Source organism: Pleurodeles waltl, chromosome 1_1, assembly GCF_031143425.1.
Source record: "Pleurodeles waltl isolate 20211129_DDA chromosome 1_1, aPleWal1.hap1.20221129, whole genome shotgun sequence".
Taxonomy (NCBI): Eukaryota; Metazoa; Chordata; class Amphibia; order Caudata; family Salamandridae; genus Pleurodeles; species Pleurodeles waltl.
This window is the reverse complement of record NC_090436.1, coordinates 853,197,413-853,221,990: the sequence shown is the minus strand read 5'-3', so window position 1 is coordinate 853,221,990 and position 24,578 is coordinate 853,197,413. Positions and strand designations below refer to the sequence as shown.

The 24,578-nt window shown below is 45.2% G+C and overlaps 1 protein-coding gene across 11 annotated transcripts in view; it reads left to right on the top strand.

Annotated features, from left to right (window-relative positions):
* NMRK1 (nicotinamide riboside kinase 1) overlaps positions 1 to 24,578 on the top strand; it is a 290,988-nt gene that overhangs the window by 150,735 nt on the left and 115,675 nt on the right. For all 11 annotated transcript variants that reach the window (XM_069229279.1, XM_069229255.1, XM_069229302.1 and 8 more), the window contains one exon: positions 9,880 to 9,986. In XM_069229279.1, coding sequence (XP_069085380.1) covers positions 9,880 to 9,986 — 107 coding nt within the window. The remainder of the gene's footprint in view (positions 1 to 9,879; positions 9,987 to 24,578) is intronic.

Here is a 24,578-nt window from a genome sequence, read left to right as displayed (position 1 = left end):
TGTGTAACAGTAACATTGGCCAATGTCTGCACCAATGGAATTAGTTTAAATTTCGCTGTTTTCATGCCGGGTTGGGGATCAAATGTAACAAATCAATTTACAAGCTGGGGAGTGGGAGGTCTTTTGTGGAAATCGTTTCTTATGCCCTTCTCAATTCTCAATGTCTTAGCTTGCTCAATTGCGTTGTGCGTTCTATTCCTCTATGTGATGTGATCTTCTCATTTGATACCACTCCACTCTATGCCACTACCTTATACACTGTTACACTGTGCAGAACTCCACTCTATGCCACTCCACTCTACCCCAATTCACTCTACGCCAATCTACTCTATGCTGTTCCTATACCTCGCCACTCTACCACAACCCATCCCACTCCCCTCTGTGGCACTCCACGCTACGCTACTCCACTCTATGCTATTCCACTGTGTGCCACTCCACTTTATGCTGTTGCGCTCTACGCCAGTCCACGCTATTCCACTGTATGCCACTACACTGTTCCTCACTCCTCTCTATCCCTCACTCCTCTTTTTCCCATGCCACTCCACCCTAAGCTATCTCACTCTGTTCCACTCCACTCTATGCCACTCCACTGTACGTCACTTTAGTATATGCCACTCCACTCTATGCTGTTCCACTGTATGCTACTCCACTGTACACTATTCCTCTGTACGCCACTACTCTCTAACTCACTCCACTCTACACCACTACACTCCACTTTATTCCCATTTACGCCACTCCACTCTTCGCCACTCCACTCTTCGCCACTCCACTCTTCACCCTCCACTCCTCACCCCTCCACTCTTTGCCACTCCAGTCTACCCCACTCCACTCTATACCACTCCACTATATGCCACTCCACTCATCTCCTCTGTATGGCCCTTCACTCTGTGCCACTCCACTGTATGCTATTCTGTGGTACTCCACTCTTGGCCTCTCCACTCTTAGCCTCTCCACGCTGCCTGACTCCACTCTACACTACTCCACTCTAGGCCAGTACACTCTGTGCCATTCCAATCTTCGCAATTTCCACTTTACACTACTCCACTGTATGCTGTTCCACTCATTGCCTCTTCTCTCGACCCAAAGCCACTCTGTGCCTCCCCACTCTACCCTGCGTTCCTTTACCCCGCTTTCCTATTCCGCTCTCTCCCCTATGCCTCTCAACTCTACTCCACGCTACACCACTGCATTCTACACAGCTCCAATCTACGCCGCCCCACTATACGCCACTCCACTATATGCAACTCTACTATACCATTGTACTTCACTGTATTTCAATCCACTTTGCGCTATTCCACTCTAAGCCACTCCACTGTATGCCACTCCACTGTATGCCACTCCACTATATGCTATTCCACTCTACACCATCCCAGTGTACTCTACTCCACTGTATGACTCTCTACGCTTCCCCATTCCAGTCTACCCCACTCAACTCTACACCACTCCACTCTACACCACTTTACTCTGTGTCACTTCACTCTGTGCCAATCCACTCTGTGCTAGACCACTCCAACCCACTCCACTCTACTCTACTCCAGTGTACGCCACTCCACTCTGTTATTCCACTGTACTCAACTCCTCCCTACACCATTCCACTCTACGCCACTCCAATGTACACCCTATCCCCACTTTGTGCCACTCCCACTCTATGCCACTTCCACTCTGTCAATCCACTTTACTTCACTGTACGCCATTCCACTCTGCGCCACTCTACTCTATGCCCTTCCACTCAAAAATACTCTACTCTGTGCCACTTCTGTCTATGATACTCTACTGTACACTTTTTCACTGAACACCGCTATACCTCACACCACTCTATGCCACTCTACTCTTCGCTATAACACTGCATACCACTACACACTACTGCACTCCGCTGTACCCCACTGCACTCAACATCACTCCAGTGTATGGTATTCCACTCTAGGCCACTCTACTCTACCCTACTCCAGTCTTTGCCACTTCAGTCTACCCCACTCCACTCTGTTCCACTCTATGAAACTCCTCTCTACCACTTCTCTCTACATCTGTCTACTCTATACTATTATACTCTGCTCCACTCCATTCTATGAAACACCAGTCTATGCCATTCGATTGAATGCCCCTCCACTGTACCCTATGCCACTGTATGTCGCTCCACTCTACGCCTCTCGACTCTACAACTCCCCACTGAACGCCAGTCTACTTTATGCCACTCCCACTGTATGCCACTTCACTGTATGCCATTCCACTCTGCCACTTCACTCTATGCCAGTCCTGTGTACGCTATTCCACTCTCTCCCACTCCTATGTATGCTACTCCAGTCGAACTTAGTCCATTCTACACTATTCCACTCCACTATACGCTATTCCACTCTGCGCCACTTCACTGTATGTCACTTCACCCTATGCCACTTCACTGTACGCAACTGTACTCCCTTCTACTGTACATCACTACAAAGTACCCCACATTGTAATCTGCGCCACTCCACTGTATGCAATACCACTTTATACAACTCCACTCTACCTCACTTCACTCCTCTCTACCTTACTCCACTCTACGCCACTCCAAAATATGCTATTCCTCTTTGTCACTCCACTGTATGCTATTCCACTCTACGCCACTCCACTCTACTCTACAGTCCTGTATGCCACTACAGTCTGCTACTCTCCACTTTACCCCACTGCACTCTACAACACTTCAGCATAAGCTATTCCACTCTACGCCATTCCACTCTACACTACTCCAGTCTACGCCACTCCACTTTACGGTATATTGTCTGTACATCACTCCATTCTATGCTGTTCCACTATATGCCACTCTGCTTTACACTGCTCCACTCTATGCTGTTCCAGTGTGCACCACTACATAGTACCTCAGTCCACTCTGCCACTGTACTTTACTCTATTGCATTCTACGCAACTCCACTCCACTATACCCCACTCCACTCTGCCTTACTCCACTACACTCTACAACACTTCAGTGTATGCTATTCCACTCTACACCATTCCACTCTACACCACTCCATGTCACTCCACTCTACACTGTTCCAATATATGCTGCTTTACTCTACACTGATCAACTCCACTCAGCTGTATGCCACTCCACTTACGCTGTGCTATTCCACTATGCGCAGCTCCCCTCTACACCAACCCACTCTAGGCTGTTCCTCTCTACACTACGTTACGCTATTCTTTTGTGCACCACCACACTCTGCCACTCTGCTTTACTCTATTGCACTCTATGGCACTCCCCTCTACACCACTTCACTGTATGCTTTTCCATTGTGCGCCACTCCACTCCGCTCTACCACACTCCTCTACACCACTGCATTGTATGCTGCTCCACTGTATACCAGTCCAATGTATGCCGCTCAATGACACGGTACTCCACTCAATGACAGGCTGCGCCCCTCTACTCAATCACACTATACTCCACTCTATAGCACTCCACTGTAGAATAATGTATTCCTGTTTATGCAGATCATCAGCATTCTATTTTAGTCTATGCAACTGTAGGACATGCCACTCTATACCTCTCCACTCTACCCCACACTATGTACAGCACTCCACTTGACGACACTGGACTCTTCAATTAAAAAAAAAAAGTATTTAAAAAAAAAAATTCAATTCAATTAAAAAAACGAAGTTTAAACTTTTGATATTGTGAATAAAACTTGACTTATTCTTTCTATTCAACCAAACTTAAACTAAACTAAATTACAAATTCTGAAGTTATAGTTATACCTTAAATTTATCATTGACACACCACCTTTACATTACTATTACTTTATTTATTATGTCTGTACAAAGCAAACTTAAATTACATCAAACATTAGATATTCTAAAGTTATACCTTAATTTATCATTTATGTAACACCTTTAAATTATAACTCAAGCAGCTACATACACAGTGTATTGTGCTCATTAGCCACACTACATTTACTAACTCACTCCTTCTTTATGCACTGCGTATACCCTTTCATATTACATCACATATGCCATCAAAAAGTATAGCATTCATAACACTCATGACATTGCAAGTCATATTGTTTATCTAAATACATTGCATGGTAGAGTGGCGAGTTATAGTCTTTCCAGACCTAGGGCCTGATTACAACTTTGGAGGAGGTGTTAATCCGCCCCAAAAGTGACGGTAAAGTGACGGATATACCACCAGCCGTATTACGAGTTCCATAGGATATAATGGACTCGTAATACGGCTGGTGGTATATCCGTCACTTTACCGTCACTTTTGGGATGGATTAACCCCTCCTCCAAAGTTGTAATCAGGCCCCTAGTCTTCCCTCTACATAGGCGAATGATGAAATGTTTTGTGGGGACTGTTCAAGGGGTGCAAAGAAAAAAGGGGGGGGGCCAAGTTGTAACCCCAATGCGTTTTACATAGACTTTTTGTATTGAGCGTAGTAGCAAAGCGGCTTAACAGATTTACATGACATTTGGAAGGATTAGACATTACCGTACCAGGTTATCCTTTTGGGTACTATAGGTAAGTGGGGTAAGTCTTTTTAAGTTACAAGGTTTTTTAACTTAGTAATATCTGTTGTCGTGGTATTTAGCAGAAGTATCGCAGTACACAGTGATGACAAGTCATTAGCTGATTGGCTAATGACTGCCTTTACAAAAGTTAATGTTGATTTTAGGTGCAGTTTTGATATGTTCTGCGTTTTCTTCATTTCTGGGTAATAGTTATTTTTTTTTTCTTTTTTACCCCCTACCTATTACCACTTTAGCAAATTGATAATAGGCAGAGAAAAATATTTATAAGTTTTCATATTTTTTTTTTTAAATGTACAGAGTACCGTGGTACTGCCTCTGGAGTACAACATCACTTTAATATATATTTAAATAAATTTGTGTTAAATTCAAAATACAGTACTGCACTATATTTTACAAATTTGGTATTTTTACCATATTTAAATATGTACAAAAAATGTCTATGGAGTAGCACAGTAATACCTACAGAGTACGGCGCTACTTAAAAAAATGTGCAGTTCTCCATACACTGCTATAAAATATATATTAAAATATACTGAAAATTATAAATACATTTCCCTATCTATTACCACTTTAATAAAGTGGTAATAGGTAGTGAACGACAATGAAAACTACTACTTAACTATATGTAAGACCCTTAATTAGAAGGCAGCAAAACACAGTTCGTGCAATGCATTAATAGTGTGATTAAAAAATACATGTCTGCTCTTTTACCTTGCTGTAACAGTGCAGCAAGGTTACATAACCAATAGACAGAGCAACATTCAAAATACATATAATTTGTACAGTGTTGGTGCATCCACGCAACACAGTCGATCCCTTTCTCCATCCAGCATTCCAGATGCCGGGATATCCTTACACTGTATTAGGCGACTAGTCTCAGGATCCTCCTGAACCATCAAGCCGTATCCATATGAGCCAGGGTCCTTGATCTGGGCCATCAGTTCCTGCCCAAGCAAAACAATCCTCCTACTTTTTGTTGTCAGTCCTGATCTCCGGCATCTAGCGTTCTTCCTCCAGAGCCCATTCTCCCATGTCCCTGCTCCACAGTTTATATGTAGGGCCCTGCGGGGACTGCCATCCAATACCCATTGAATAATGATCCGTCTACTCGCTAGTACAAGTCCTAGCATACAGATTTGTAGAATACCTTACTCCCCTCCGGGCTGAGAATCAGTTATACTAGACAGTGTCGCACTGTGCTCTCTATATGTATACCTGTCACTTTCCCAAGCCGGGGGATGACCATGCCTCAGTATACTGTCAAGGCTGGCCAACCCCATGCCATATGCAGAAAGTCTGTCAGTGCCCGCACACCTAGGGCTCCACCATATATAACTAAGTTTTTAAAACGTATAACTTTAACAATATTTACACTATTCACACATACTACCAAAATTGCCTTTTACATCTCCTAATGTATATTTCTGCCACATTATATCTACATCTGTTTGCATACTTTCACACTACGTCTATTTCATTTAACACACTCCATACCACTCTGCTCTATGCCAATTCCACTTTATTTCTCTCCAATCTATTACATTTACACTCTACACAACACCACTCTGTCACTCCACTATACGCCGCTAAACTCTATGCTAATCCACTGAATTCCACTCTACATGACTCCACTTGTCTCTCTGCTGATACTGTACGTTAGTACAGTCCACTGTATGGAATTCCAGTCTGACACTTCACAGTACGCTACTTTTTTGTACGCTGTTACATTCTACCCCACAACACTCTATGCCACTCCAGTCTTCACCACTTCACTATACGCTGTTCCACTGTACAGCACTCTACTTCACAACACTCCATTCTGCGGTACTTCACTCTACTGTACCCCATTCCACTGTACCTCATTCTACTCTATTCCAAACCATTCTACAACACTTTACTCCATTACCATACACTTTACAACACTGTCCTCCACTCTACTGTAGCAACTCCACCTAATGACAATACACTCCACGAAAGTAAACTTTAACATTTCAAAAAGAACATTTTTAAAACTAAAAAACATTAAAATTCAATGAAAAAAAAACTAAAGCTTAGGGATATGTTCTTGTTAGGAAAACTTTCTATACAAACCCAACTTAAAATACACAAGCATTAGAAATTCTAAAGCTATTGTTAGAACTTAAATTTATAATTTATACACTGCCTTCAAATTACTGTAACTTGTGCACCTACATATCCAGTGTTGTCACTGCACTTGTCACACTACACCAACTATAACTAGAACCTTTTCCACGCACTGGTTATACCCTTCCATATTATATCACTTATACCATGTGAAATCATAGCATTTATAATAACACTTATGACATCTCAAATGACATCCTTTATAATAACACAGGGCATGGAGAAGATGCAAGTTATAGTGAATGTAGTGTGGCGAGTGAAGTGAAATCACTGAATACAAAGGTTCCCGTTTTATCATGCGTACACTGTTTTTTCGGCAGTGGAAAATGCAACTAAGATGTTCCATGAAAAAACTAATAATAAGAACCTGCTGGTGCCCTTGGAAGCCTGATAATGTGAGGGTATTGGAGCACTATAGAAACGTATTACTTAAGGTCAGCAGCTAAACTCTACAGACATTGCTTAGCCTCCTTGAATGCTACACCATGCATTCATGTCCTGGAGTCCCCATAAACGTTTAAGGGCTGTTGTTGGTCATTCTTTCTCCCTTTTTGTATTGTATCCCCTATGCTCTTTATACCTTTGCTACTGCTTTCCTGTGCAAATGTAGTACTGGCTCCTTGATCTGTCAGTTTTCAGTGAATACGTTATTCTCATGCATGTCTGCTTCAGTAAATCGCAGTATTCTGTGCCCTCATTCAGGATTAGTGTGTTTTATGTTATTGTTTTTTTGTAAACACGGGTTAATATGTTTACCTTATAGCATACCTTAATGTCCCTCCACCAAAGATATGTATGTGCATTTCATATTAATAGACTGTTGATAGGTGCAGCCTGTGCATAGTCTATGTTTATGCCCTGTCTGCACTCCATGTCATGCACATATAGAGGTGAGTATAGGCCTGGAAGCATGCATTTTACAAAGTATATACAGGGCATAAATTACAGCACTTTTCTACTTACACTAGGCCCGGGGTATGTCTCACAACAATATGCCTTGTTGCTGTACCTTATAGGTTGTAAAATCAAGGTGTTGACTCATTGTTAGGACCGTTAAATGTATCTGTCCTATAGTCTATGCTTCTGATTTAGATCTACTTCTAAATAGGCTTCCCCAAGTCATCCAATTCATCCCCAAGGATGTATACTAAGTAATATGTCATATGGTTACCGAATGAATGTGTTAATAATGAATTAATGGAGAGGTAGACTTGTAAAGTGTGACAGCTAGCAAAAACAGACATTCTTGTGCTGCAGAAAGTAGAAGAAGCCACAATGGGAATATGTGAGCATTGGCTAAGCAGATCTAAAGAGACAGGTTTCCAATTGTTTTAAGCAAATTTTGTTGTAAGTGCCACAAAAAGTAATAGAAAGATCATTCCAAAGTTTTGTGGTCAGGTCAGTTAGCTAACTTTGTTTGGGCAGTGAAGAGTAAGTATGTTCCCCAGGTAAATTCATTGAGACCCCAGGTCTCTCTCATATTTTCAGAAATACAATTAAAATGCAAATGTAGAAATCCAAGACAGTGGGTCGAACTACTTCAAGAATCAAAGTCCATGTAGAAATTATGTATAAAAATGAACTAAGAAAGGATTTATTGTCAATGCAGTTACAGCATTTACAAAGTTACACCTTAGGTTGCAACATCCCTGTGTGTTATAGTGCTAGCTAAATAAGAAATATCTGGGCTGAATCCAGGTGTCATCCTTCTGGGGGCCACTATGATAGTCTCCCAAATTCATAGCAGGGGTGGGGAGAATGATTCAGTCCTCCTTTGATGGCTGTCTTAGATTGAGTTACAAGACAATCATTAGTGGTGTTCTGCTATGAGGCTTGTGAAATGCAACCCTAGATCAGAGGCAAAGACAGGATGTCTTCCTTGTCAGTGGGTATGTTTGAAATATCTTGCAGACATTGGTCCTGTAGAAACTGTCTCCACTGTAGGTACTTAAAAAGTCCTCCATTCACAGAGAAATGGTCTAAGGGCATCTACCGTTTATATTGAGAGTGATGGTACTGGGGGATGCCTCACAACAGAACCTCATGCTTTAGGAGTGGGACATTCCACAGAGCAGGGAGTACATGATGAACCATGACAGCCTTCATGCCAGCTGTCTATAATGTGAGAAGGAAGAGAGTGGGGTAGTTACAAGCATAAGAGTCTTTTATTTCCTTTCTGGTCATTGCATGTTTCCCTCCTTTTGGTATCTTCACTTGTGATGGGAAAGTTGTGGAAGGTTTCTTGCTTGCAGTGTGTTTCTCGTTAGAGATGTGAGTGTTTCTGCCATCTATAGGAATCTAAACCAATCCAGACTCTGGGTATGGACATCCATGTCCTTGGTTGGTATGTTGCCACTCTAAGATTTATAAATCCAATGCTGATCTAAACATCTATGGGGGGAGTAGTTTTCCCCGCCCTAATCCTCCAAAGAAGCTCTTCAAAAAAAGCACACTCCGTCCCTATTTGATTTGCATATCCTTGTGAATGTGGGGAACCAGCCCACCACTGTTACCTTTGAGTGGCTGAAGATGGTGTAAATGTGCATAGTCCGTGTCTTTGACCTACAGCTTTTGGGAGGATTCTCAGTTCCGATGACCACTTAACCCTTTTTCTGGATGTCCATGCTGCTGTATTGTGCTATGTAGAATTTGAAATGTGGATCCAGGACAATAAATTCTGCATATCGGGCAGTATTTAAATACATTTTCCTTCCATTATTTTAAAACACTTCTACAAATTCACATCATTCAAAAACATGGTCTGTAGATTAAGTCAACTGATTGCATACGGTACCGGTGGGAATCAATTCCATGCTGGGAAATTCTTGCCTAGTTTTATTTTGGTGTGCCTTTCCCACATAACGTTTGGCTCCCTCAGCCAATGTTTTTCAAGTTTTTCATATATATTTTTAGTTGTTTGTCCTGTGGACTGTGGACCAGAACCGTTTATTGCAATTTGAGAAAAAATGTGTTGGACCATCAAAAATTATGCATTTATAATAGACGTGAAATTCAAAATGATTGGGTGAAAAGGAGTCACTGAGAGTTATGGTCTCTACCTCACAATTGTTAGTAAAAAGATATCACTGCGCACTCATTCATTATGCTATATATGAATTACTACACCTAAGTGTTCATCGTGATGCTTATGATAAAGAGATTCAGGGTATCTACAACAATGATGAAGTGATATTTAAAAGCATTAAAGTTTATTTTAAACATATGCTTTTTTTCTAGTACCAGAGTCTATGTGCCTCCAGATCCACCAGGATATTTTGATGGACATGTGTGGCCCATGTATCTCAAAAACACACAAGATATGGAAGACATTACAAAGGATATAGGTAATATCTAGACTGAGCAATAAAGTTATGTACCTGCTGAAGTCCTGAAATCACAGCCTTTAAAAAAATGTATATTGAAGCTAGCGTGAATATTCCAAAGCTAAGATTGCTGCTCAGAGCTAAGGTTTGGTGTGAGTCCTCTTTATGCACAATAATGCATTTTCCAGGCAGAGTTCATGGCTAATTGTGTTAACTAACTCAGATGTGTCTAAATGTATATTTCACAGTTACAACTTCAGGCACCCGGCAATGCAGTAATATTACATTTGAGTGGACCCAGTTTTAGATCTGTGCGCACTGGCTATATTTCATTTACTTGTTGCTGAGAATGTTAATAAATTAAGGACTTTTTTTTATTGAGCTGATAGCTCCTGTGCTACTGAAGTGTTTAATTCATTGTTTGTTTCATGTTCAGTAGCAAGATGTCTGCGACTTAAATGCTGCACTCCAGTTGGTTCTATGAAACTCGTCATTTTGGCAGGGTAGTTTGGTGTCTTTTCAATAACTCCACCACCTATTTCTGCAGAAAATACAAGGTGGGTTGACATGTACTCCGTAAAACGTTTGTTCTGAGGAAAGATAACAGAGCATCATCATCATTAGGAGACAGAAGTTGCAGTGGCGGCTGGTGACATTTAAAAATGGAGGGACATAAGGAACCAGGGTGAAATACACTGAGGGAGCAAGCAAAACATGGGAGATAACTCTTAAAAGAAGGGTTAAGCCACGGGGAAGGTGACGTTTTTACCCAGAACAGTACTATTGTAAGACCACGTTTCTGGAAAGGAGTCTGTTCCTAATAACAGATAAGCAAGTACCGAATCCAATGCACAATGCTGATTAGGCTCCTATTTGCCCAGGAATGGCTGTAATATGATAAGAAACTGCACTTTAGCGTATGGCACAACAACAATTTCAAGCAGAGTTGACAAACATGCATTAATTTCACTATATTTATACATCTGTTGCAACCTCCCAGAATGTGGCACTGATTAATTACTGTACTTCAGAACAACTGCATCTCATGACAATTGGTAAAAGAAATATAATAATATAAAATACAGTATTATAAAATAGGAAAGGCGTTTTAAGGCTTGCAGTGCCTCACTAATATTTAGTCATTTAAAACACCACTTGTGTCACCTACTTGTTCTTGCCAATGAATTTCCCTGAGAAGCAAGAAACACTAATTACAGATATTGGTTAATCTGTTAATAAAGTGCGTTATGCAGCGGCATTTAGTGTAGGTTTCACAACACAGTCAAAACAAGCAATGTCTTATCTTTTAAACACTCGAGAGCCTTCAACGTAACAGACGTTTCTCACTGAATGAATGACGTGGGACCAGACAGGATCACGAGGGCTTCAGTATACTATGCCCTGTGAGACTAAATTTCATCTGAATGACGGTGGCGCTCCTGCAGCATTTTTATCAAAAGGGCTGTAAAAAGGTAAGCTCTAAGATTTACACACGTACAATTTTCACCCCAATATTGCCTCGCTGGCCAGTGATGCTTGTAGGTAAAATGAGGGAGCCTGGCAATTATGGCCCTGATTCTAACCCCGGCGGTCTTCGACCGCCGGGGCGAGGGTCGGCGGGAGCACCGCCGACAGGCCGGCGGTGCCCCGCAGGGCATTCTGACCGCGGCGCTTTGGCCGCGGTCAGAAAGGGTAAACCGGCGGTCTCCCGCCGGTTTACCGCTGCCCTCAGAATCCCCCATGGCGGCGCAGCTTGCTGCGCCGCCATGGGGGATTCTGACCCCCCCTACCGCCATCCTGTTCATGGCGGGAAAGCCGCCATGAACAGGATGGCGGTAGGGGGGGTCGCGGGGCCCCTGGGGGCCCCTGCCGTGCCCATGCCAATGGCATGGGCACGGCAGGGGCCCCCGTAAGAGGGCCCCGCAAGGTATTTCAGTGTCTGCCTTGCAGACACTGAAATACGCGACGGGTGCTACTGCACCCGTCGCACCTTCCCACTCCGCCGGCTCGATTACGAGCCGGCATCCTCGTGGGAAGGGAGTTTTTCCCTGGGCTGGCGGGCGGTCTTTTGGAGACCGCCCGCCAGCCCAGGGAAAAACTCATAATACCCTCCGCGGTCTTCTGACCGCGGAGCGGTATTATGGGGGCGGAATTCTGGCGGGCGGCCTCTGCCGCCCGACAGGATTAGAATCACCCCCTATATGTGTTAGATTGTAAGTTTCATATGCCTGAAATCAAAGGGGCCGGGCCCCTACCCCCTAATGAACATGTCACCAGTGTAAAGTTGGTTCAATCTGCCACCATCTCCCTACTCCACTGACCAGCTTGTTCCTGCCTTTTGCATGTTAAGAAAGTGTTTGACCCAGGGGGCCCTTTGTCAACTGTAGAGTAAGCAGCTTTTCTTGCTGCTATAGCCAGTTGCACCTACTAGCCTCTGTTGCAATTGCCTGCACATTTAGCAACGTAGAAAACAAGAGTATATCTTTAAAACTCCTGCCAGTTCCATTCTTAGGATCAGCAACCCACGTGTTTAAGAAAATTCTGACCTTCACATGTTGCCTCAGCCGGTAGGCGTAGACCTGAGTCAATCTGTGTGGTTTAATCCAGCAAGATATTTTAGCCAAAAGGGGAAAATGTGTGCTATATTCAGAAGTTTGTGTGGTCTTTTTGCCCTCATTACGACTGTTACTGCACATATTTGAATTAAAGATGTTATGTTTTTTTTAATCAGATCCAGTACATACTGCAATAAAAACCGATTCCTTGTTAAAATTCAGCAGAACCGGGGCAGAGCCTAAGTGCAGCCCAAGATGGCCACAACCTAGAGAAACCCCTTGTTCAAGACCTGCAGGGAGCAAGAGACACTCTCTGTTGACAGCTGAATTTGGGTCTCCACAATGGATATGAGCCGCTGTGTCATGTCAAAGCACAGTCCCTGTAGGAGATGGACCTTCTCGTCCTTAAGAGGTGGTGTAAGTTGCCGCGCCCAAAGCTACGTGTATTTCAAGATGTCAGTGCTGACATGGGAGCACTGAGACTGATGGTGTCATTGGACGCGTCAGCCCGATTGCTTTGAGACTCAGAGCCCACAGCCGGGACTCACTTCAGAGATACCAGCACTGACATGTGGCGAGGGGAGTGCCTCAGTTTCAGTTGGAACAGTTTGAGATGCAGCGAGTCTGGCCCTTCCCCATCGGTGTGGTCACCCATCCAAGGCTGGAGTGTACCTAAGGGCGTAAGGACTTTAAATAAGCCGTCCACATCCGAGGCTAAGGTCTTCTTCTAGAGACTTTGTTGGGACTTGGCATAACAAGTGACAGTAAGAAAGAGGGAGCTGGGACCCACGTCAAATGTGAGGGCTCCAGTTAATTAGGACTGCACCTTCCATAAACAGTTAATTAGGACTGCACCTTCCATAAAGAGCCCCTGGAATCGTCCACATGGGCATTTAGGCACAGGGGGCCCTGAAGAGATGAAAGGAAAACCCAGGTGGCTACCTGATGGGCTATAACCCACGTGTACACTTCGACGGAGGAGTGTTATTAGCCCTCTGTCTTTATAACATCTGGTAGAGCCCATACACTTATGGAAGCAGGTTAGACTTAGCTCTATATGGACCAACATGACCCAACATTATAGCACGGTTACCACAAGCCTTGCACAACTTTACCCAGGAACTCCCACAGATACACAAGGCCCCCTTGTTTGTGACCTGGGAGTCCTCCAAGACAACTGCCTCTGTAATGCTGGATAGGAACATGCCAGCTTGGCGGAACTAAGGAAGGTGCAAGTCTGCAATCACAGCCGGACCAGGGAAATTATTAGCATCTTGGGACTAAATAAATACTTCACACCAGTGCCGCCCTGCCCATGCACTCAAGCGGCAAGTCCAGAAAAAAGTCACAGGCTTTTTTGAAGTTGCATTGCCCTCACTAGAAAAGAACTTCACAGACCACGCCAGAAATAAGAGTGTGGGGAAAGCGACAGCAATAGCCTTAACGAAAGCAAATCTGTTTGCAAGCTTGCTAACTTTTAAGACTGAGAGAAGAATAGAATATATATTTCTTTCCTTTGCCCTGACACAACTAACTAACCAAACCAATATTGACCCAATTCCACTTTCGGAGCTCCGGAAGCTCCCAGGGGTAGTAAGAGATGGACCTTTCATCCATCACTATTGGGAGACCCAGTTCTCAGAAATTAACATACTACCCACATATCTAATTATTTTTAAGATACTGACACACAAGGGACCCCGGTGGGTACCTTTTGAAATATCTTCAAAGCAGTCCTTGGGAGTAACTGTGTAAGCAAAGCGGCCAACTTTGAGTACAACATAGTGAAAAGCTGGAGTTGGACTTGAAAGAAGAGGAACAGGTGCATCCCCTACACATCCAAACCTTAGGACACTTACTGCGCTTTGCAGATAAATAAGGACGTTAGGTACCAATAAGGCATATGTTTCCCTAATAAATTAAAAAATGCATTTTTTGCTCAGGGGAATAACTGAGCCCTCATTTAGCTTGTCAACTTTGAGTATAATACGAAAAAGCCTTTGTAATGGACATCCTCCTTATCGATGCTACTAGTGTTGCCAAAGAGGAGGATACATTGGCAGCCTTCCACTCCTTTCATTACCACCTGTATACTGCGGAGGGGCTGTTCAGTCTCCAAAATGATTAAATAGAGCCTTGTCAGTTTCCCTGAGTCATCCCTCAGCAATATGAAAAACTAGAAGACCCGATATCCATGGAAGAGCATAAGAAGGTGATTTATGCTCTTTAGCTAAATAAGGCCCCTGGACCTAATGAATTTACTGGAAACTTTTATTAACTTTTTAAAGCACAAGTGACTCTCATTCCGCAAACACTCTACAACTCTTTTGCAGCAAATAATATGGTCACCCCATCAATAGGTGAAGCAACTATTGCCCTCCTGCATGAACAGAGAAATATCCAGACAGATGTGCGTCTTATATGCCCGTAGTGCTTCCAAATACAGATATCAAAATCTTTACCAAAATCTTGGCCACCAGTCTTGAACAATTGAGCTTTATTGCACACCAACAAATACATGAGAACACAAGAGGAGATATTCATCTGGTCACAAAGTTAGGAAAAAGTGATTCCAGCGTACATTGTTTCACTTGATGCAGAAACATCTTTCTGTTGGGTGGACTAGAGGTTTCTGGCACATGTTATAGAAAAGGCAGGTGTTTGCCCACAGTTCCGGTCCATGGCCCTAGCTGGATACCAATACCACATATCTTGCTGAATGGCAACAGATCTGCACCCTTTCTGCTGTACAGAGGTACACACCTAGGCTGTACCCTTCGCCCTCTACTTTTTGTGCCCGGTATAGAACACTTTTGTGTCTCATGTCCAGCGAGACTGAGAGGTGTCAAGCCTATGCTTTACGAAAGGATGTACACAACCTCATGTTCTTCGCAGATGGCGTTCTGTTGACCCTTCTGGAACCTGAGAAATCTCTCCCAAAGTTGCAATCTCATTTAGAGATCTATTAAAGGGTATTGGTTTTGAAATAAATATAACTTAATCTTAGACCCTCGATCTTATTCTCACACAGGAATTGCTAGCAGGAACATTAGGGGCCACTAGGTTTAGGTGGGTGGACAAATATATCTCAAGTTTGGGAGTCAAAATATTCTGCAGTCCTATCTGATCTTTTTGGGCTCAATTTATCACCTTGGCTTGGAGAGATTTGAGAAGACTCCAAATGTTGGAAGTGGTGAATTAATGCCACGTTGCAAGGCCCCACGCTAATGGAGCAACTTATCAAATATGTTGCAGGCTCCAAAGGAGTGATCTCTTTCCTATACCAGTTAATAATCACAGAAACACTGTCATCTGTACATCCCAATGAGGGCAAGTGGCACACACTTATAGGAAAGAAACTCACATGGCAACAATTGGCAAGCATGTGCCGCAGTCTAAACAAACCTTCTATAGTGTTTTAAGCATAGAAGCCCATTATAAGCTACTACACTCCTGGCACATCCATCCGGCTAAACTACACAAGTTTTAACCCATGGTGAGCCTGCTGTGTTGGAAAGAGTGTGGTAATGCAGTAGGTTTCAATCATATATGGTGTCATATCCCAGGATACAGTCCTTTTGGAAAGAGATCTCAGACAGCTTTAGAGCCATATTGGGATATTTGTCCCTGAAGACTTGTCGTTTATACTGTTTTTGGTGGTTCTGCAGGGATACAGTATCAATAGAAGGGGGAACATAATCCTCACCTACAACTGTTTAGGTGTGGCAAAAACTGCTGTAGTGGCTTCATGGCACAAGGAAGATCCCCCGGACACCAGGCAATGGTATTCACAAAAGCGTTCCTAAATCTGCACCAACAAGTTCACATCCTGTGGATGCATATTTCTGAGGTTGAGTAATTCACACTCCTTTCCAAAAGCACCTTTGGAATTTTTTTATGAATTCCTAATTGTGTTTATGTTAAGACAGTTCAGCATGTTTAATTATAGATTATTATAGATGTAGAATTGTCTTTGCATAAGTCAAACTTCACTTTTATTATTATTACTATTATTTTGTGTGTTAGAAATGGGGTCTGTAGATGGCAGTTGGTTTGCACCCTGTCCAAGTAGGGACCCTCACTCTAGTCAGGATAAGGGAGATACCCGCTCAGATAACCCCTGCTCACCCCCTTGGTAGCTTGGCACGAGCAGTCAGGCTTATCTCAGAAGCAATGTGTAAAGCATTTGCACATAACACACAGTAATAAGGGAAAACACTACAAAAGGACACCACACCAGTTTTAGAAAAATATTCCAATATTTATCTATATAAAACAAGACCAAATACGATAAAAAATCCAACATACAGTAATGAAACTATGAATGCGGCACGATGTACTTAACAATACAGTTCCTTGAAGTCGATAACTCCACCTGGGGCTATCACGGCGTCATGAACAACAAAACCAAAAGTTCAGGCTGGCCTCAGCGTTGCGGGCCAGCTGCGGTGTCGGGAAGACCCACAAACAGTACTTTGGATTCGCAGGGCGTCGTGATCCTCGCGGTGAGCTCCGGAGAGCAGTTTCCCTGGCGTGGGTTCCGGAGTCGGTGCAGGAGTCGTCGGGCCCTTGAAGTCACGCACCTCGGGGATCGAACTCCAGGCTGATGAAATCAGGTACGCTGGCGGGGATGGCGTCGGGCTGTGGTGCGAAGCGTGACGATGCGACGTGCTGTACCCACAGGTCACGGTGCAGGCAACGGCTCGGTGACGGCGTCCAGCGGTGTCAGTGAGACCAGGGCTGCGGTGTGAAGCGGAACGGTGCAATGTGCAGTGTCCACAGGTCACGGTGCAGGCATCGGCGTTGTTGTTGCGGAAGCGCTGTCTTCTGTAGGCCCAAGCCAGTGGTACGGGACGGTACGGTGCTTCGTGACCCTCACGAGCGGTGTCCACATGCCACGGTGCAGGCAAGGATGCCTGGTAACGACACTGGAGCTGATGGTGCTGGTGTCGGTGGACCAGGGCTGCGGGACGGGACGGTGCTTTGTGCTCCTCACGAGCGGTGTCCACAGGCCACGGTGCAGGCAGCAGCGCTGGTGTCAGCAGGAGCGACGTCGTCGGGGATGCCCAGGCTGCGGTGTGAGCAGGTGATGCCAGATTGCGGGGCCCACAGGTCGTGGTGGGACCAGCGGCTCGGTGAAGTCACCCAATGACGGCGTCGGTGAGACCAGGGTCAGGGTGCGAAGCGGGGCAATGTGACTCCGTGTGGCGTCGGCAGGTCACGGTGCAGGCCAGCGGCGTCGTTGGCGGCGGCGCAGTGGTTTCTCCTCTTGAACAGCACAAAACACACAGTTCCCAGTGCTGCAGGTCGAGGAAACGGAAGTCTTTGGTGTCCCTGAGACTTCCAACAGGGGGCAAGCTCTATTCCAAGCCCTTGGAGAACTTTCTCAAGCAGGACACACAGCAAAGTTCAGCCTTTGCACTCTTTTCAGGCAGAAGCAGCAACTGCAGGCCAGTTCAGCAAAGCAACACAGCAAAGGGACAGTACTCCTCCTTCAGCTCTTCTCCTGGGCAGAGGTTCCTCTTGATTCCAGAAAGATTCTAAAAGTCTGGGGTTTTGGGTCTGCTTCTCATACCCAGTTCTGCCTTTGAAGTTTGTAAACTTCAAAGCAAAGTCTCAGGTGTTTGCAAGATCCTTCCTTGTCCAGGCCAGGCCCCAGACACTCACCAGGGGGTCGGAGACGGCATTGTCTGAGGGCAGGCACAGTCCTTTCAGGTGTGAGTGACCACTCCTCCCCTCCAGCACAGATGGCTAATCAAGATATGCAGGCTACACCCCAGCCCCCTTTGTGTCACTGTCTAGAGGAGAGGTGTGAACAGCCCAGCTGTCAAACTGACCCAGACAGGGAATCCACAAACAGGCAGAGTCACAGAATGGATTAAGCAAGAAAATGGCTACTTTCTAAAAGTGGCATTTTCAAACGCACAACCTTAAAATCAACTTTACTAAAAGATGTATTTTTAAATTGTGAGCTCAGAGACCCCAAACTCCACATGTCCATCCGCTCCCAAAGGGAATCTACACTTCAATCAGATTTAAAGGTAGCCCCCATGTTAACCTATGAGAGGGACAGGCCTTGCAACAGTGAAAAACGAATTTAGCAATATTTCACTTTCAGGACATATAAAACACATTACTATATGTCCTACCTTAGCCATACACTGCACCCTGCCCTTGGGGCTACCTAGGGCCTACCTTAGGGGTGCCTTACATGTAAGAAAAGGGAAGGTTTAGGCCTGGCAAGTGGGTACACTTGCCAAGTCGAAGGTGCAGTCAAAACTGCACACACAGACACTGCAGTGGCAGGTCTGAGACATGACTACAGAGCTACTTATGTGGGTGGCACAACCAGTGCTGCAGGCCCACTAGTAGCATTTGATTTACAGGCCCTGGGCACCTCTAGTGCACTTTACTAGGGACTTACCAGTAAATCAAATATGCCAATCATAGATAAATCAATCAACAGTACAATTTCTATAGGGAGCAGTTGCACTTTAGCACTGATTAGCAGTGGTAAAGTGTGCAGAGACAATAAACCAGCAAAAACAGACCTGAAAAAATAGGAGGAAGAAGGCAAAAGGTTTGGGGATAACCCTGCAAAAAGGGCCATTTCCAACATTGTGCAATAGGGAAAATATTTTTGCTGTGGAGTAAGGTGAACATTCGTTCGTAAATTTCACACTATCCCTTATTTTCTAGTTTACAGACACTTTTATTCATAATTATAAGAATTGCAGTGGGCAGTGACTTGGGACCCGTCAGACCTTTGAACAGCCACACAAGGACCACTGCTTAGAGGTAACAAGGATTGGCAAAGCCAATATGTCTTGCCTGTGCAAGAGCTAGGGCTTTGCCAATGTGTTTTAGCCATGTTGTACACCAGCATGGCTGCTGTTCAGCATAGCTAAAAGTTAGTGGCATAGAGTAAAATGGCATGGAATGTCATAAAGTGGAATGGCCAAGAGTGGAGTAGTGGAGTGTCAGAGATTGTCGTGTATTGGAGTGGCTTTGTGTGGAGTCGTGGGAAGTGGCATACACTGGAGTGGCACAGAGAGTGAAGTGGACTGGTGTGAAGTGCATTGGCGTTAAGTGTTGCAGACTGTAGTGGCACAGAATGCAGTGGTATTGAATTCAGCAGTGTACAATCAGCATAATAGAATGCAGTGGTGTAGATTAGAGTGGTGCACAGTAGAATGCAGTGGTGTAGAGTAGGGTAGTGTGCAGTGGCATAGAGTAGAGTGGAGAGTGGTGGAGAGTGGAGTGGCATATGGTTGAGTTATGCAGAGTGCATTGGCACAGCGTAGAGTAGAGTGCAGTGACATAAAGTGGAATGGCGTAGAGTGGAGTAGTACATTTTAGAGTGCCGTAGAACTCAGTGGTGGAGTGGAGTGGCATAGAGAGCAGTGACGTAGAGAAGATTGTTTCAGAGTAGAGTGAAATGACAGAGTGGAGTGGTGCACAGTAGAATGCAGTGGTGTAGAGTAGGGTAGTGTGCAGTGGCATAGAGTAGAGTGGAGAGTGGTGGAGAGTGGAGTGGCATATGGTTGAGTTATGCAGAGTGCATTGGCACAGCGTAGAGTAGAGTGCAGTGACATAAAGTGGAATGGCGTAGAGTGGAGTAGTACATTTTAGAGTGCCGTAGAACTCAGTGGTGGAGTGGAGTGGCATAGAGAGCAGTGACATAGAGAAGATTGTTTCAGAGTAGAGTGAAATGACAGAGTGGAGTGGTGCACAGTACAGTGCAGTTGTGTAGAGTGGCCTAGAACGCAATGACGTACAGGAAAGTGGTGTAGAGTGCAGTGGTGCAGCTTAAATTAGAGTGGGGTACAGTGGATTGGCAATTAGAGTCGAGTGTTACAGAGTAAAAGACATTGTCATAGAGTGTAGTTGCATAGAGTTCAGTGGTGTAGAGTAACATAGAGTACAGTGGCATAGGGTGGAGCTGCGCAGAGTAGATTGGTGTGGCCTAGACAGGAGTGGTGTAGAGTGCAGTAGTGAAGAGTGTAGTGGTGCGGAGTAGAGTGGCGAAGAGTGCATTGGCATAGAGTAGAGTGGTGCAGAGTAGAGAGGCATAGTGCGAAGTGGCGTAGAGTGCAGTGGTGTAGAGTGGAGTTAGGAAGAGTGCAGTGGCATGGGGTGGGGTAAAATGAAGTGGTGCAGAGTAGAGTGCAGTGGTATGGAGTGGTGCAGAGTAGAGTTGAGTGGTGTAGAGTGAAGTATTCATGGTGTTGTAGCACATTGCCATTACAGACAACACATTTTCAATTGAAATGTCAATTTCATTTGCACAGGCATACAGTTTTACTAGTAAAAGTATACAGCACACAGACAAAAATGTATGGAAATTGAGTCATGTAGTGCAATTATTTGTTTTTATCATATTAAAGTATTTGTTTCTAACACTTCTCAAATAACAAAAAATTTATTGTGCTTAATTGTGTTCCTAATACTGATATATTGTGAAATACTTACACAGTTCATTTAAATGTTGTTGTGTGCTAGAAAAAACTATTATCTACCCCTAGTATCCGGCAAGATTGTCACATAAATCCTCTTACTTTAAAACAGAGAAAGAAAAGTAAACGAGGGCCCTCAGAAGACAGCGCCTGTCATTGAATCCACAGCAAATGTGAGAGTTAAGAACAAAATATACAGGCAGCTTTCCTCCATACAGAAAGGGAGCACTCAGAAGGATATTGTAAATAAGGGTTGGCAAGGGAAGGTGCAAACTCAAGCTGTACAGCCTAAAACAAATAAAGCCAGCAAATGGAAAATAAGAAAATGTTTGTTGTAAACCACAAAGCCAATTTCAAGCAACGGGCAGACTACATTCCTTTGTCAGCTTTCTGAGTGTCCCCAAGATGTCTGTAACCTAAAAAGGAACAGGGCTAAGACCAACTACAGCTGCACCGCTGAAGAAAGCCTTGGAGCTGTGTAGCAGGTAGCACAGATTTTCTGCTGCAGAACCCACATAAAAATGTATGATAACTTTAATCCTGAGTCCAATGAGGGTGGAGGTTAGAGAGGCAGGTAAAAAGAATTATATATAACGACTTGGTTTGCCTTTCACCTAACTATGATGCCTACACCTTAAAGCAAAATTGAAAGCAGATTCATTAAATTTGTAGGAAACTCACTGTTCTGGTAAGAAAGCTGTACCTACTTGCCTATCGTCCTAAGGCAGAGCCTCGGACAGAGTCTGAAGGGCTGAGTAACACCTCTGTTGCATGTGTGGTGTGCCTTAGCAAGGGTTATCCAAATTGTTGGAAACACTGTGGATTAATTTGAAGGTTAGAGGTCATCTACCATTCACTGTGCGCGTTGCTGTTAGTCAGGCCATCTAGTGATAACCTGTTCCTTTGCTACAAAGTCTGTTTTTGTCCTGCAGGGAATCACCCCATACATTCACAACTGTATCTACTTGATCATTAAGTCTGTATATGAAATGTTCAAGTTCTGCTATTTGATACATTTCCTCCAGCTATGACTCTACAGTTGAGGACAAGTCTGTTTGTCAGATATGGAGTACGTATGTTTTGGTCACCACCAAGGCTTTGGCATAGCATCTACAGCTGTGCTCTGTGATTTGTGGATAAACCGAGATATCATGCAAAAGTGGCGTGCTCCTGTTCAGCGGTGAAATGATGGCTGTGGTGCAGGCTATTCTGCCCTCCATCCCAATAGGCATGGAGAACAGTGCAATCCCACAATATGTAAATGACATCACTGAATGTGGCACAACATCTCCAGCATTGAGTTGTCAGTCAGCCCGATTTGTGTATTCTTGCTGGTGCAACATCATGAAATAACAAAATGTAAAAATAGCTTTGCAAAGATGCTTTTCAGAGTCTCTACCAGGTCATCCCAGGCTTCCACGTAAGTCAATTCTCTCTATCCACCATTTCTGTAATTCGTTAGCTAGTGGGCGTGGGAAAGTATGGTCAGTCAGAGCCGAAAATAGGGGAGTCATGTAGGTCTATTGGTTCAGGGCCTCGGGCCTTCCAGACATAGGGGGTCATTACAACATTGGCGGTAAAAGGCGTTTACCGCTGTGCAGAAGACCGCCAATACACCGCCGCGGCGGCGGCATTCCGCCACAGCTATTATGACACACATCTTGGAATCCGCAGAAATTCAGACACCCACACAACACCGCCACACCAAAGGTCAGTGATAAACTGTCGTAAACAAATCCTCCACCTCCACGCCAACAGAAACACGCCCATGCTATTACGACCCACGAATCCACCCGGCGGTCTTTCAACTGCGGTATTCCATTGGCGGTACACACCGCCGCGCTCAAAATACACACACATCTCCAAAACACCGCCACATTGGACAATTCCAAATACACACACCTGATACACATACAAACAACACTCCCACACACCAAACACAATATAAAACACACACACCCACATCACCAACAAACCCCTACTACCAAAAATTAGACACGAAGGCGACACAGAGAGAGCACAGAATAGACAACCCCACTACACAGAGGTACACAACACCATCACCCACACAACATCCACGCACAAAACACCACACACCACTACACTCATCACCACATACACCACCCCACACATCACCCACACCACCCCATGGCACGCCAAAGACACCCCCGCTTCTCCGAGGAGGAGCTCAGGGTCATGGTGGAGGAAATCGTCTGGGTAGAGCCACAGCTATTTGGCTCACAGGTACAGCACACATCAATAGCCAGGAAGATGGAGTTATGGCGCAGAATAGTGGACAGGGTGAACGCCGTGGGACAGCACCCAAGAAATAGGGAGGACATCAGGAAGAGGTGGAACGACCTACGGGGGAAGGTGCGTTCAACGGTCTCCAGGCACAACATCGCGGTACAGCGGACTGGCGGCGGACCCCCACCTCCTCCCCCACAACTAACAACATGGGAGGAGCGAGTCTTGACCATCTTGCATCCTGAGGGAGTCGTGGAGGATGGGACACTGGTAAGCCAATTCTTAACTATCATATCCCCTACCCTACCTGCATGCTATCACACACCCCCTCCCTCACCCCCTCCCCTATCACTACAACTCCTCACTAATGTACCCATGACACAAACCACCCATCCCAACGCCAAGCCCTGCATAACACAACTAAGCATGGACACCCCTCACTAAAGCATGCCCACTGCACATACCCAGTGCACCCCTCCAACAATCACCACACAAACTCACACACAGGAATGCATGCACTGGGGTACACAAACACCCACCCATTGCACACCATTACACACACACATGCAATAATCATGCTCTTATGCCCCTGCAGGAACCCGAAGGACCAACACCACACCAGAGGGTCCAGACAACACCACTCCACCCCCAGAAGAGGCCCACAGTGGCGAGAGCAGCTCTGCCCTACTGGATCCTGATGACCAGCCCGGACCATCGTGGGCCTCGGGACAGTCGGTTCCCCTTGCACAGGCACAGCCCAACACCGACCTTCCACCCTCTGGTAACACCAGCACAGCACCCACCCAGCTGGCCCAAACCTCCCTACCCAGGACAGGTCAATCAGCAGTGTGTCCACCACTACAGGGCACCCAGGCTAACCCACCTCCCCAACAACAACAGGGACCTGGGGGCAGTGGTAGTGGGCACACGGTCCAGGGGACGGAGGCACAGGAACACAGGGGAACTGGGAGGGCTGCTGTGCGACAAGGGGGGGGACAGGCCAAGGGAACCCACTCTCCACGAGGCCCTCTCCTCCATCATGGGAGCATACCACCACTCCCAGGAGACGATGGCGACGGTTCTGGACAAGTTGCAGGATACCCTGCGCCTGCAGGACGAACTGTATTTGGGGTTCAGGGAGGAGCTCAGGACCATCAGCTCCGCCCTGGGCACCATCGTAGGGGTGCTGAAGGACATACAGCAGACCTTGAGGGACACTGTGGCTATCCAAGGGGCCCCTGACACTAGCCAGGACGATGAAATGCCCACCACCTCCGCTGGCGCTAGTGGACAGGACGCCCCGCCACAGGACCACCACACCAGCACCCCACCCCCTGCAGACGGACAACCACCAC